The sequence below is a fragment of the Drosophila albomicans genome, chromosome 3, assembly GCF_009650485.2.
Source record: "Drosophila albomicans strain 15112-1751.03 chromosome 3, ASM965048v2, whole genome shotgun sequence".
Taxonomy (NCBI): Eukaryota; Metazoa; Arthropoda; class Insecta; order Diptera; family Drosophilidae; genus Drosophila; species Drosophila albomicans.
The window spans coordinates 38,024,538-38,040,049 of NC_047629.2; the positions used below are offsets into that span (position 1 = coordinate 38,024,538).

Genomic DNA, 15,512 nt, shown 5'->3' on the forward strand with positions numbered 1-15,512 from the left:
ATAAAATATGAAGCCGTCGCATAAATAAAAATAATTGCAATTACGCTTCTGTATACTGGCATTATATGAATGTGAATAATTTGCTTGTTTACACGTATTTCTTTAGGGAGACTCCACCATCTCCCCCCTCTCTCTTTCCACTCCTTTTTCCCCCGCCCTCTTCGACCACAATCGCACTCAAAACTGGCTTTCAATTATGCGCATTTGGAATTTGTTTGTTTTATTCTGCAATTTGTTTTTAATTTTTGTGTGTGTGTGCTTTTTTGTTAACTGGCTGATGCAATTTTTATGCAAAATTACTAACCGAAATATTTGCAACTGAGTGAAATAATATTGGCAAAATAATATGCATTTAAATTATGAGCTTAATGCAAATATCGTGTGCACCACATTAGAGCCAAAAAGGGCAATGAGCAGACGACAAAAAAAAAAAATTGACACTTTAATTATTTTGTTTTTATTTCGAACGATTTCAAGTGCAAAAGACTCTCTGTGTGATTTATGTGAGCAACTAAAGAGTGGTCATAATACCTTTTTTTATTGTAATAATAAAGTAACAATTAATGAAGTGTAAGACAAATTTTTGGGCATTTAAAACGCTCTGCAATTGACGTCAATTTTGGGGACCACGGCGAAGCAGAGCTCGTTAAATGGCCTATAAAAAATTAAAACTGAATCAAACCGAATGAAAAATCATTTAATTACAACTTGCATTAACGATCTCGAAGCGAGTAACAACCACAAAGGTTATTAGTTAATTGTGACGTAGGCAATCGCATTATAATATGCCCACTTAAATTGTTAATTGCTTTTCGAACACTTTAAACAAACAAAAATAATACCCGCAATTATCGCTTGGCATCATCCATCGGTCAGTATCGTGAAACGCGTATCGCGTATCGCGAGTGCCAAAACAACAATAACACACAAAAGGCTCTGTAATGTGGCTGTAAAACTGTCAAGCGCAATGACTCATAAACTGTGCAGCAGCAGCATTCAGTCAGCGGGGCGCCCAACGCAACGTTAATGCTAATTAAATAATAATAAAAGGACAATTTTTTGTTTTTTTTTTCGAATAATATTCTTTTTTATTTGTTTTTTTTTTTTTAAGTTTTCTGTTTGTTTTGTTTTTGTTTTCTTGGTTTTTAATTTCTCTGTGTAGGTGTGTGTGTGTGTGTTGGGTGTGTGTGTGTGTATTGTGTGTGTGTTTGTGTGTGGGTGGAATGTACCGCTTTGTTGACTTGGTGCATCCATTGTTTTATAGCATAATTTATTATACAATTGAGGGCATGGCTTAATCTTAAATATTTTTTGTTTCTTTTTTCATCTTCATCATCGTTAGCTTTCTTTATCATTATCATTATCTGTAGCAACTGGGACAAGTTCTCTCATCTCGATTACGATTACGATTTCGATTTCGATTTAGTTTTCAACATACCAAACTAATTAAACAAATAAATTGTATATATTTGTATTACACCCAGAAATCAGAAAGAAAAATATGTAAAACCAAAAGGCAATTTTTTTGTTTAAGTAATAGTTAAAAAGTTTTGCATCTTTACTTGCTTTCTTTTTTTTTTGTGTTTTGTTTTGTTTTGCTTTTATACAATAAAAAATGAATAAAAAACGGCCACTTTTATAAAAGTTCTTGTACGTATATCAAAAACACGAAGCACGTCTTATATTTTTTTGTTTTCTTTTCGTTTTTTTATACACATCTATTATTATATTTGTTGTCTTGAAATAATTTCATTTTGTTTTATCGATTTTTGTTTTTAATGTACATCAATTTTTATATATTTTACAATTTTAGCATATTTCGTTTATTTGATTACTTTTAAGATTTAGCTATGTGTCTGTGTATTGGTGTGTGTTTGTGTGTGTTTGCTTATAGAGAAAGTACAGTACTTACTAAGTAACTAAACTTCATGTGCCTAATTTATTAAATTATCGCCTAGAAATTACAATTTAATATTTATGAATGTTTTTTGCATTTGTTTTTTTTTTTTGTGTAATTTTCATTTTTTTCTTGTAATATTTATTAAAAAATCTACAATTGCATTTAAAGCTAAAAATATGACTTAACTGTAGTTTTTATTTACAGAATCGTTTTTTGTATTTGAATTTCTTATTTGTTGTTGTTTTTCATATTTTTTGTGGTTTTCCGCGCCGCGCGTTAAATTCTAAGTATGTTTTTTCGTTTTTTTGTAGTATTTTGTTTATAATTTTTTAGAGTACAATCTACTGGCTATATAGTTATAGTTATGTATATTTATATGTGTTTGTGTGTGTGTGTGATTGTTTGTTTATCTGCACGGCCGCTTTATAAACTAATAAAACCCTAGCTAGAGCCTTCTTTCATATAATTTTTCTTATTTATGTTTTGTTGGGTGGCTTTTCGAACCACTTGAGCGATCGCTACAAATTTGATTTAATTTCTTTTGCAAATATCGTATATCATTATTATAGATGTAGAATGTATGTGTGTGTGTGTTTTGGGATGGTTTAATTCGATTCGATTTACCTTGCTTGAGATGGTAATGCAGCTGAAGGCCAAAGGTTCGTTTTTCTTTTCTTTTCTCTTCTTTTTTTCATATATGTTACAAACAAACAGTACAGTTACGGTTCTAGTTACAGTTATCGTTATCGTTATAGTAAGTAAGTGGTATTATTTTTCTTTTATTATTTAACAATTTTAATCTTAACACTGCTCGCAAACATTTCTTTGTCTCTCATTCTTTTGTTTTTTTTAGCTAGTTTTCGATTGCGATTTACGATTTAATTTAGATTTAAAAACAACATCACTTGGTTTCACGTTTGATTTGAATTGCGTGTTTCTTTTTTAAGATTTAAGATTGTTTACAAAGTTTTTGAAACTTTAACGTTTAAAACAAAATGGAAAAGAAAATGTGGGGGGTAAAAAAGTGGGAGAAATAAAAAGTAAACTATATCTTGATCTGATCCACAGATGATGCACATTTTATCCACTAGATTCACCAACGATCATCGACTGCCTTAACTTAGTTTTCATTTTTGTTTTTTGTTGAAGTTGTAACACAGATTAATGCACTGGTTGAACTGATCGATCGATCAATCAATCAATCCGGGCGGCGGCCACCTGATGGGCATTACCGGATCCTCCTAGGAGGACTCGTAGCCAAACCAGGCGGCCGACGAATGCTATTCACCGGCAGCGCCACCGCCGCCGCCAAAGCTATTGAAGTGACGCACTGCACCCGGGGCAGCGGCGGCGCCGAACTGCAAACTCAACTCGAACAGCCGGCGAGCCTGCAACTGTTGCTGCTGCTGATGGTGATGATGCTGCTGGTGATGATGGTGATGCTGATAGTGATGATGCTGATGCAACGCCGCTGCCGAATGAGCATTCAGATTCAAATGCCCGCCAAGCACGCTTGAGGCAGAGCCGGGTGACACTGCCCCGGGAGGTTGCAACGTCAGGCCGCTGTTGCTGCCTGCGCCCGGCGACAACTGCGAGCTGTTGCTGGCCGCCGATTGCTGTTGCTGCTGCTGCTGTTGTTGCTGCTGCTGCTGTTGCTGTTGCTGTTGGTGCTGGGCGTGGGGATTGTGCAGTTGCTCGCTGGTGTGAAAGAGATGCGGATGATGCGCGGGATTCAGATGCGGATGCTGGTGCGGATGGTGTGCATGATGTGCGGCGGCGGCATGTTGATACCGCATCGGATCCATATACATTGCGGCTGCTGCAGCGGCTGCAATGCTTGAAGCTTGTTGCTGTTGTTGTTGCTTCACCTGTTCCTCTGTGCTGCTACTGTTGTTGTTGTTGTTATTGTTGTTATTCGTACTATTGTTGTTGTTGTTGTTGTTGTTAGTCTGGCCAGCATTGGACGCGCTGCCCAGCGGACTCTGAGGCGACATCACCTGCCCCTGGCTGGTCATCGTCACCGACGAACCCGCACTCGACGATGGCGTATTGGGCGCATGTTGTTGCTGTGTATGTTGCTGCTGCTGATGTTGCTGCTGCTGCTGTTGCTGTTGTTGCTGGTGTTGCAGACTATTGTTGTTGGCAGGAGTGGACGCAGCTGCAGCTGAGTTCGACTCCTGGATTTCTGATTGCTAGTGAGCCGCCAACTGATGAGCCGACTGCATGTTCTGGGGACTCAGCATCGGCGGACTATGCGAATGCGAATGGTTGCCCATCGGACTGCCGTGCATATCGTGATGCGTGTGATAACCACCATGATGTCCCATATGCCCCGGTGGCATGCCATCCATCATATCGCCACCCAGTGTATTTGGCGGCGTCATGCGTTTCTCCTTCTGTCGGCGATTGCAGAACCAAACACGGACCACTTCCTTCTCCAGTTGGAGCGAGTCCGCCAGCGATGTGATCTCCTGGGCTGAGGGTTTTGGCTGCTTGTGGAAATGCTGCTCGAGGGCACCCTTCACGCTCACCTCGATGCTGGTGCGTTTCTTGCGCTTGCGTCCCTGGGCCGCAATCTTATCGATGCTCGTCGGCGATCCCGTTGTCGAGTCCGCTTCCTCGAGCCACTTTTGCAGCAGCGGCTTCAGCTTGCACATGTTCTTGAAGCTCAGCTGGAGTGCCTCAAAGCGACAGATCGTCGTCTGGGAGAACACATTGCCATAGAGTGTGCCCAGAGCGAGACCGACATCGGCCTGGGTGAAACCGAGCTTGATGCGACGTTGTTTGAACTGCTTGGCAAAGGCCTCGAGGTCATCGGATGTGGGCGTGTCCTCCTCACCGCCGCTGATCGTATCGCGATCACCGCCACCGCCGCCGCCGCCCATGTGATGGGCGTGTATGTGCAACTGCGGCGATTCGCCGCGCAACGCATGATGCAGTGGCGCCACCTGAGCGGCATGATGCGCCGGATGATGATGCAGCATGCCATTCATGGCGGCATGATGATACTGCAACGGTGAGCCGCCCGTGGGCGCATAGTGTCCGGCATGTGGGGCATGCCACGCCGCTGCGGCAGCGGCATGTGGCGATGCCATGCCCTGTTGTATGCGTGTCTGTTGCGTCAGATGCGACATCTCCTGCTTCACCGAATCGACGGCAGCAGCGGCAGCGGCGGCGGGATGATGATGCGTCGTATGATGTGTCTGCAATGACCACGGATCCGGATGCAATGCACTCCAGCTGCCCAGCCCCGAGCCGGGCGTCAGTCCGCCCAAGCTGTTGCCCTGTCCGCCACCCTGAACCTGACCATTGGGCGATGGTGATGAGGGCAACTGTTGCTGATGGTGTGAGGCCGAGGCAGCGGCTGCCACGGCGGCAGCATGATGATGGTGATGATGCTGCATGTACTTCATTTCGCCGGCATCGGCAGCGGAGCGGGGCGAGGAGGTGTGATAGCCACCGCCTCCACCGCCGAGTGCCATGTCGAGATCACCGCTGGGCGGCGTCATGTAGGAGGTAGCGGCCATCCCCACCGCTCTGGGGCTGTTGAGGCCCTCCACGCTGGCGGGGTAGGGCTCCAAGTTGGGGCTCAGTTTAACGACTTTGTAGACCGATCGATCGAAAGGAAGACCTGAGTCCCTATGCTCATTCCACTCGAACCGTGAGGCAACCGTTTTGAAGTCTTTTACTGGCAACGTGGCGGCGACGAAAATCTTGCTGCTGCTTCTGCTGCTGCTGCTGCGGAGGGGACTCGCCAAACACGGTCACACTCAGCGCAAACACACTCTGTTCACAACACGGTTCACGGTCACACTCAACAAGTTTCGTCACCGACGGCGCAACGACGAAAAAACTTGCACGAGATTTTCGTTATTTTTTTGTAATTTTTTGCGCAGTTTTTTTTCTTTCTATCTGACGATTTAAACGTTGTGATTAGCGTTGATGTGATCGCTGTTGTTGTTACTGCAGTTGTTGTTGTTGTTTGTAGTTGAAGTTGTTGTTGTTTGTTGCACTTGGTCACTTGGCACTTTGCACAAATATTGCTTGCATTTATATATTTAGTGTAAATACATTTGTTTAAAATTTCGCATTTAATTTGATTTATTTTTTTGATGTTGTATTGTGTTTTGTCGATTTCTCAGATCAGATTTAACTTCGACTTGCGATTGAGATTGAAATTCAGATCGCCGCACAGCGCACACATAATAATAATAATAATAATAGTAAACACACTCTGAGTGAGAGAAGACGCCAGAGACCAGAGACAGAGAGCCAGCCTATGGGACAAATTCACGTGCAAACTCGTAGAGCTATCGAAGTGAACTAACGTCATGCAGCGGCCGCGGCGCTACGTAGACGGCGCTCTCGACAGCCGACACAACGCAAACGCACACACACGCAGCGCACAGTACACGGACGCACACACACACGCAAGCACTCGCACACAGAGGCGAGTAGCAAAACCAGTTTTCAACCCGTCTTCCAATTGCACGCCATGCGCGTAAATGAGACGGCTATAGTGCGAGCATAGCGCACGCGAAGGCAACGCAAGCGAGATGGCGTGTGAGAGCGAGGCGCAAAACTGGAAGTCGACTTGCGCTCTATTGGGCTCGCTATGCTCGCTGGCTCGCTTGCTCGCTTTCCAGTGCCGCCCACCAAAAAAATGCCCAAGCAGTTTCGTCGTCGGCATTCCCATGCAAGAGTGACATTTTTAATTGCCTGCTCTAGCCACAAGCGAGAGAGCGAGAGCGCAAGAGCAGTGCGCGCGCAGAGCAGAAGCAGAAGCAGAGAAGAAGCAAGAAGAAGGGGGCAAACAAGGCAGTCAGTAAAGCAAAGGCTTTTTGTGTGAAGCTTTTGCACAGGACTGAACTGACTGCAGGAAGCTTTGTTCAGTTTGCTGTCGCTCTTTGGCCTGCCAACTTTTGCTTTCATTTTGTTGGTGTGCGTTTGCTGTTGGAGTGTGTACGAGTGTGTGCTTATGTGTGTGCTTGTCTGTGTGTGGGGCGTGTGCATTGGCAGTGGGCAAATGGGGCGGGCAAAATGGGCAAAATGCAGCCGGCAAACGGCAATCGGCAAAAGCGGGCAATGGGCGCTATCTCTGGACACTTGGATAGATATGAACAGCGCGCTTAACTGGGCAAACAAAAATCGCAATGAAGATGATGAAGTTGAAACATACACCACATATCGATAGCAGCATCTAACGCGCTCGAGAACAACTGTAAAATCAGTCGCAACATTAATTGAATTGTATCGCGAGCCAATAAAATTTGCATGCAAATGTTTTACAATGTTTCAATCTCGTCTCGTCTCGTTTCGATTCGTTTCGATTCGCTTTGTTTTGTTATGCATATCAACTGTCAGTTACTTTCTGAAGAAAGGCCCATTGTCTAGCGCCCCCCAACTACTTAAACTAGTGTGTGTGCGAGTGTGTGTGTGTAAGTGTGTTGGTGCCTCTATTTTTTACCGCTAAACATTCTCCTGGATAGTTATTGATTTCCAACATCCATCGCTGAGCGCGCGTTTATTTTATTGATTTATTTTTTTGCCTATTGCTTCTCTAATTTTACAGTATTTTTTGCGCGCTCGCTCGGGAATTTGCATAGATCCGATTTGGATATGGAACGAGTGTCTTTGTGCTGCTTTGACATCTTTGTCGCCTCTCTTTTGTGTCCCCCGTCTCGAGCATTGTTGCTGTTTGTTCGCCTTTTGATTTAATAGAGCGTCCAACATAAAACAAAACACAAACAGCAACAGCTAAATCGCATTTTGGTCTTTTGTATCATTGTGCTATTAAAGTGTCCACTTTGCGCCCTCTGAATGCCAATGAAAAAGGCCCCCAGATAAAGCAACAGTTTCTTACACTGACAGAAAACGGCGAGTAAAGTTCTTAAAACGTGAAAAATATAAAATTAAATATATGAAGTTTCTAAAATGTAGCGATCAAATACCAAAATAAATTTACAAATTATTTCTAGCCCAATTTCGCTCGATTTTTCTATGATTTGCACAAAAAATTGCTTTCTTTAACTAAATGTTAAAAATTAATTTACTTAATCTTAAATTTTAAAATTTGCCAAGTTTCTAAATTAAACAATCTTTGTAGTAGTCTTTTTATTTATTGTATAAAATTTTACTTTAACAAAATGTACTCAGCTATTAAACTCCGCTTAGCTAACAAAACAGTCATAGTCTAAATATATGTATTTATATTATTTTATTTATATTTATCATATATTTGCCACAATATTACGAAAAAAAGGTTTCAACATTTTAAGCAGACACAACAAATATTTCCTTAAATTTATGTCCATAAATTTCTATACAAAATTCACTAATCCAAAAAATATGATATAAAGAAATACTTAAATAAAAACGTGACAATTTTAATTGCCGCCTCGATTCCTGGAAATTGCAAGAAACTTGTTCATATATTATTCAACTCTTGTTTAACTAATGCAAATTTATGATGCTTTTAAGTAATATTTTAACAAGTTGTTTGAAGCTGGTTAAAAAGGTTTTCAGTAATAACAATAGTTGCAGCATTCGCTATAAAAAAATAGTTCATAAAATTCAAGTCATTAGCTAATAGTGTTTAAATCTTTATATATTTAAAACTTGAATCATAATAAACATAATAAGCTATTTAGTACAGAACAACCCGTTCAATTGGCAACTTGTCTAGACATCGCTTGTTTGGCAAATATTTTCTTTGCTTTAAACTTTTGTGCCATATTATGCTTTCTTCTCTCTCTATCTCTCTCTCTCTGTCTCGCATGCATAACTCTTGCGGCAGGTCAAGCGTCCAGGTTGTGTCAAAAGTTATGCAAACTAAGGTCAACGCCATCAACAACAGAGAGTGAGAGAGAGAGAAGCAAACACACACACACACACACACACAGACACAGTCAAGTTCAACAATATTTGCATCACTTTGTTTACATTTGCCTTGTGTTTTTTCATTATTGTTGTCCTTTTGGCCACACACTTGGGCATAATTAATAAGCCGCAGACCGAGTTAAACAGTCGGAGAGTCGCAGTCAAAAGTTTGTCACTCAACAACGGTCCTTGGGCAAAATTTACATGATAATTAGGCGGCGGCGCTAAGCAACAACAACAACAGCAGCAGCAGCGTTAAAAAAAATGTATTTAAATTTCAAATGTCGAAAAAATCCTGTTTATTTCACGCTCTCAGCTCAGAGTGCAGGTCTCTGCCGCTGCCTCTGCCTCTGCCTTCGTCTCTGCCTTCGTCTCTGCCCCTCGTCGTATGCTAAATGCGCACGCGCCGCGTTGGTTTTTGTGGCCATGAAAGGACTTGTTGCATAATTATGCGCCGCATGCGAGTAAAAAAAAAACAACAGTAATATAAACACGAGTGAAGAAAAAAATTACTAAGCGTTGTATTTATGAATGAAGATCTCTCTCTTGCTCTTGCTCTTGCTCTCTCTCTCGCTCTCGCTCTGCGTTTGGCGCCGTTGATTTTGATGATAATGAGCTTGATTAGCATTTTGGTTGCATTTTTTTTTCTCTTCTGCCGCTGCCATTTGCTCGGCTCCGGTTTTGAGTTCGTCGCTCGCCTCTGCCTCGACTCGATGTCGATGTCGGTCTCGCACCTAGCTGTCTGCTTGGCGCACTTGCTTATAATTATTAGCATAATTTTCTTCTTATTTTGCATTAATTTCTGCGTGTGTTTGTTTGTTTATTAAGCAGCAGACTTACTTATTATCATACACAATACAGATACGCAACGTTTTTTTTGCATCTGTTTTGGCAATTAAAGTGCCATATAATTTTTTGAGAGCAGGCATAAACTGGTCCGGCTTTAAGCGCTTTATTTATCACCCCGCACAATTAAGCCAAATGCGCGGGAGGCGAGATACTTTTTAAATGGCATCCACTTAAGTGGATCCCAATCATTGCTGGGTTATTAAACTACACCTAACAAAAAACAAAGCAGAACGAAGTCAAAACAAATTAACAATTAAATGCATTGAAACATGTTCCGCCGAAAAATGTGTTTACAAATTTAACCTAGAAGTGCGCGTGATTTTGGAATTTCAGGAAATTCCAAACAGTTCACAAAAAAAATAATAAACAATAAAGAAGTTAAAATAATTATCATCAATTGCCAGTCACTTGAGAATAAAATAAGCAAAGTAATTAACTAATTTGACTCCACAGACATCAACCGACTTTTGCACCTTCTAATAAGGAATGCTTGAGATTACAACTTAGTATTTTAGCCTTAAGTAGTATTTTAGTATATAGTATATCAGTATATCTGATATAGAATGCTTAAGAATACAACATGGTATTTCAGTATTCAGTAGTATTTTAGTATTTAGTATATCAGTATATCTGATAAAGAATGGTTAAGAATATAACATGGTATTTCAGTATTCAATAGTATTTCAGTATTTTAATGTAGCAATGAATTTCTTCTCTTCATTAAAATACTGAAATACTACTGAGTACATACTAAGTGGTATTTTTTGCTATTTTCATTTAAGTTTGTCTATTAAACTATATGGTTTATTCTATAAATTTAACTTAAATATTAACTCTGCTTTGTTTTCAAGATTTTTCATAGTAAATTAATAATATATTTAAATTTTGAATTTGGAATAATTTCCATTTAGTATCTCATAAGAAATTGATATTTTCAAACATCAGTAAAATTTGTTTCACAGTTTTTTTTTACATCTGCAACAGTTTTCAATTAATATGGAAAATTGTTTGGCACTTATGAAGAAACAGATACTTTGTGCTCACATCAGGCTCATCAGCATTATAGATTCCTCTTTTGCATGTCTAATCCCTACTTAATATGCATCCTCTTCACCCCTCCGGTGGCGAATAATCATTTGCAAACAAAACGTTTCATTAGATACGTCGAAACTCAGCTGCAATATCGAGACTTCAGTCAAAGGGGCAGCCCAAAAGACAACAAAACGAAACCCATCCCAACATATCTGTAGTCGGTCAACTCTTTAACATATGCCCAGCTCAAGAGCGAATTGCGCGCCAAAAAAAAAATAGTAGACACACACACAGACACAGGGAGAAGGACAGCAAGGATAACTTCAATTGAAGAAGCTACACACAAGACAAGACGACAACGGAGAAGATAAAGAAGAAGAAGCAGTGGCAACCCCTTCACAACAACCCTTTTCCTCAGTTCTTTCTTCGGTTTTTGGCAAGGTCAAAAGCGGCAAAACTCACGTAGGCAAATTGCAATAGGCAAATGTGGAACTCGACCCCTTTAAGAGCATAAGGATGCAACGAACCATTTATCATCTTTTCCGTTTTTTAGGCAATTTGAATTTCGGTGTGTTGCAATTTTGCGATTTTGCATGCAACGACGTCGGCAACGCGGCCGTTAAAGTCTGTCTGCAATCAGGAAGCAGGCCGCTTATCCTTTGGCCTTTATCCTTTCACTTTCGCCTACCTACAGACACACACACACACCCATATACAACCCTCTCAACAGTTTGCCAAATTCCAACACAAACACACAATCGCTGTCATATGCAAATTAGCTTTAGACTAAAAAAAAAAGAACTGAAAATAGAATAGCACATTTTTTTTTTATTCTGCGAGTCCCGCCAAAACATAAAATACGCAAACGGGGCAACACAAAATGGCAACGGTTGTTGCGACATCACCCCGAGTACTATGGGTACTATGAGTACTATGGGTACTCTTCTGGGTACTTTTGCCAACCCCATCCTCCCCGCTTAGGATGCCAGTTAAATGCATTTTGGTGCGCCTCATTGGCTTTGGCTTTGGCTTTGGCATTGAACGACTCGTCGCACAACTGTCAATGCAAAAGGCAAAAGGGCAAATATGCAAATTAGTTAGCTTTTCTCCTGTTTTCCTTTTTTTGCAGCGTTTCGTTTTTTTATTTATTAACTAATTTATCTCCGCGTCGCCGTGACACGTCCGCGTCCCATAGGCAAACCCGCCAGGGTCGTGAAATATTGGCGAATGGCGGAAACAGCGCTGCAAAAAGCGTTCGTTGCAACACCTGGATACAATTTCTGTTTTCTGTTTTTTTTTCTTTTCCTTTATCATTTACCGCGGCTTTTTTATTGCCCCCTTCCCATGTGTGGAGGACAGTTGCCAATGAGGTCGCTAAGTAGTTGCTTAAGTAGATGACGCGACTGTAGGCAAAAAAGAGTTGTCCTTGCACAAATTATTGAATTAATGTGAAACTCGAAAAGCACTTCTTAAAATCAAATACAAAAAAAATTATCTAGCAAAAAAATATGATTTATTTGATTACTTTTATAAACAAACACCTAAAAACAATTTAAAGTAAGTAAATATATATTTGAAGTTGAGATCAATTGGAAATAATAAAAAAAATGCAAAGATATTTACCAAAGTATTGATGGAAACTTTAAATGAATATCATTTAATGTGATTTCATTAATTCACTATCATCATTCAAAAAATATTATAATAAATTCACAAAAAAATAAATAAAATGATTTTATTATCATTAGTATTATTCTCAAATTAAATACATTTAATTATAGATTCGAATGACATAATATTAAATGCTCTATAAAAATACTTTAGCTTTTATTTTCATTTAAATTAAACGAATAAATCAAAATTAAGCTTTAAAAATATATTATATTGTTTCATAATTACATATCATTTTTTAATAATAAAAATAAATATATATTTTTAATTTTTTCTTCAAAATATCACAATATTAACTCTATTCTATTATAATAAATTTAAATCATTTTAAATGTAGTACACTTATATATTGTATATTAATATTATCTAAAATATCATGCCTATATAACCTCACACAATCTATAACCTCTCAAATAGTAAATAGTTATTCCTATTCAATAATGTTGCAGAAAATGCTCATAAAATAACAAACCAAATTAATATAAATCTCCTATGATAATTCTATCATTAGTTACGCTAATAACATTTTGTTATTCAAAAGCAAAGTTGTTGACACATTGAAAACTCACTTTCGTGCCTTAAACGCGCATTTAAATCGTTTGAAATCAAAAGCCGAAAACGGAAAATAGAAAATTGAATTATTCATTAAAATGTTAAATAGCCATAAAGTGGAGATTTGTGCTCTCACTTTCACAGGCTAACTGAAATGCAGCCAGAGTTAATGGTAAAAAAGAGGCAACTAAACCCAGCCCACAATCGCACTTATAACATATGCATTAGCATTAACGCTTATGGATCAACGCCAATAGAGAAAGAGAGAGAGAGAAATTAAAATCCTGTTCACACCCACTGAAAGCGACGTGGTCGACGTTTGCTGTCACAGCGACACAGGAAGTGGCGGGGATTCGAAAACCACTTTTTCCCAACTTAAATCGAAGAAAACAAAAGGCACACGAAAAAAAGGAGAGAGAAAAAAAAACATATGTCAATAAAAATCTTTTAGATATTCATTTGCATAATGCAGTCAAAAGGGCAAACGTTGCCAGCGCGTTGCTTTTCCTGTCCCAGAACATTCGTTTTTTTTTTTTCGTCCAGGTGAGGGCTGAGTTCAAGCGACATAAAAAACAACTAAGCAACATCAAAAAGACGGCACAACTGCAACAACTACTGCGACGACGACGACAACTACAACTTCTGATGTGGCACGCATGTTTGCTTCCTTCGAATGAAAACAAACGCGTCGATATGATATGCCAACTGCAAAAAGGGGTTGGGGGGTTGTGCCTCAGCCAGGGGTGCATATCATTAGCGTTACAGCATAAAAAACTGGCACACATTTTCCAACTGACACTCTCTTTTTTTATGAACTCTGTCTGCTGCCTGTCGCACATCAAAGGCCAATCAACTCCTCGTCCAACTAAACTCGCAACTCGAATGTGTGTCTTATCGGAAACGGAAGTCCACCCTTAACCCTTGCCTTAGCCCGGGCATGAACCCCAGCCGTGGTGAGTTTCCCTTTTGCTGCCATAAACTAAACACATCACGCCATTGAGCGTATCCTTGAATGAAAACTGAGTGCAGATAGTTGCGAATTTAAAATTTATCTGCACTGTGTTGAAGTTGAAAATGTGGTGGAAATGTTGAGTAGACTTCCTTGCAAAATATTGTGTTGTCCAACATATATGTATGTATAAAGCAAACGTGATCTGAATAAAAACATTTGGTTCAATTAACTACTAATTAATTAAATAATCATAAAATAAATAATTATAAAAAATATAAGTATTCTTTATCCACCTAAAATATAGTATTCTATACATTATTTTCCATTTTTTTAAAGCATTCTTCTTTTAGTCATAAATTTCATTATTTAAAACATAAATTAACTAAAGATAATTGTCTAATTTTCTGTAAATGCAAATCTCTAATTTAACAATATATATTAGCCACATATAATTTTTTAAGAATAAACAACTACTTTTCTGAACTGCCAATTTTAAATTTGGAAAAATGAATTCACAACAACATTCTCCTTCCTTCTGCTATTTCAATTTTAGGACTTAACAAATTATATAAAAATTTTTACTACAATTTTTGAAGTTTACAAAATTTATATTCTTTTTTTTTCATGGATTTCAAAATATATTACCTTATTTCTGTGAGCCAATAACAGTTTTTATAAAAGTGTGTTTTAAAGTATACTCTTTATAAAATCTATATGTCATGTTTACATTTTATTTTCTAAGTTCCCTGCAGCCAATGCTCTTTACATTATAATTAAGTTACGAATTTAATACTCAATTTAATAAGATAAATTACTAATTGAATAATATATCTTATTGTTGATCAATCAGTTAAATCGTACAATATAAAAGCAACAATAAATCAATGTAAGTGCATAATTTAATAGCATTTCAATTGCCGCGATATTCGGTAAGTCCACCTCTGAGTCTGAGCAGGGATCTTTAAGTGGGGGATCTGGTGTCGTAAAACAGCTCTTCGATTGCATAATTTGGCCAACGCCTTTTAATTGAAACATAAACGCCATTTTTATTGCAAAAACGCACGCGCTAAATGATTGAGGCATTTTAAATATCGTAAAAAACAAGAGAGAGGAAGAGAGAGAGAAACAATAAGCGGCGCAATTTGCGCAGAAATTGCAAATCGCCCATAAGACATAAATGAAATTTTTATAATCGAAACGAGACGCTGACGGAGGTCGCCATCGTCGTCGTCGTCGTTGTTGTCGTCTCCGGTTACGCATGCGCCGAATTTTAGCGACGATTTTTTGCTGTATTATTGTTAACTGTTTACTGTTATTGTTATTAAGTTTTGGGCCAGTGACAGCCACAGCCACAGCCAGAGCGTCATCGTCAAAGCCGACAAAGCCACGTTTTGACGCCCCAACGTGACATGGCCAAGCTGCAGTCAAGGATAACACGCTTTGATCTTTTCTGCAGCAGCGGCTGCGTCGGCAAAAGACTAAAAGCCAGGTCGACGGGGGTGTAGCACGTGCACACTCGCTCACACTCCCCTCTGCTCCTTCTTCCCCTCTCTCCCCGTCATCTGTCACTCTCAGTGTTCCGCTCTCATTCTCTGGGGGCGATGCTATCAACTCTGTAGGCTGCTGCTTTCTTTAATAAGCTGCAACATAGGAAGAAGGAAAACAAAAAACAAAAGA

At 39.2% G+C, this 15,512-nt stretch overlaps 1 protein-coding gene across 1 annotated transcript; it reads right to left on the bottom strand.

Annotated features, from left to right (window-relative positions):
* Positions 1-1,547: 1,547 nt before the first annotated feature.
* LOC117569078 (POU domain protein CF1A) lies at positions 1,548-6,213 on the bottom strand. The gene is given in 1 exon segment (XM_034250093.2): positions 1,548-6,213. A coding segment is annotated over 1 exon segment (2,247 nt). The 5' UTR covers positions 5,428-6,213; the 3' UTR covers positions 1,548-3,180.
* Positions 6,214-15,512: the final 9,299 nt, after the last annotated feature.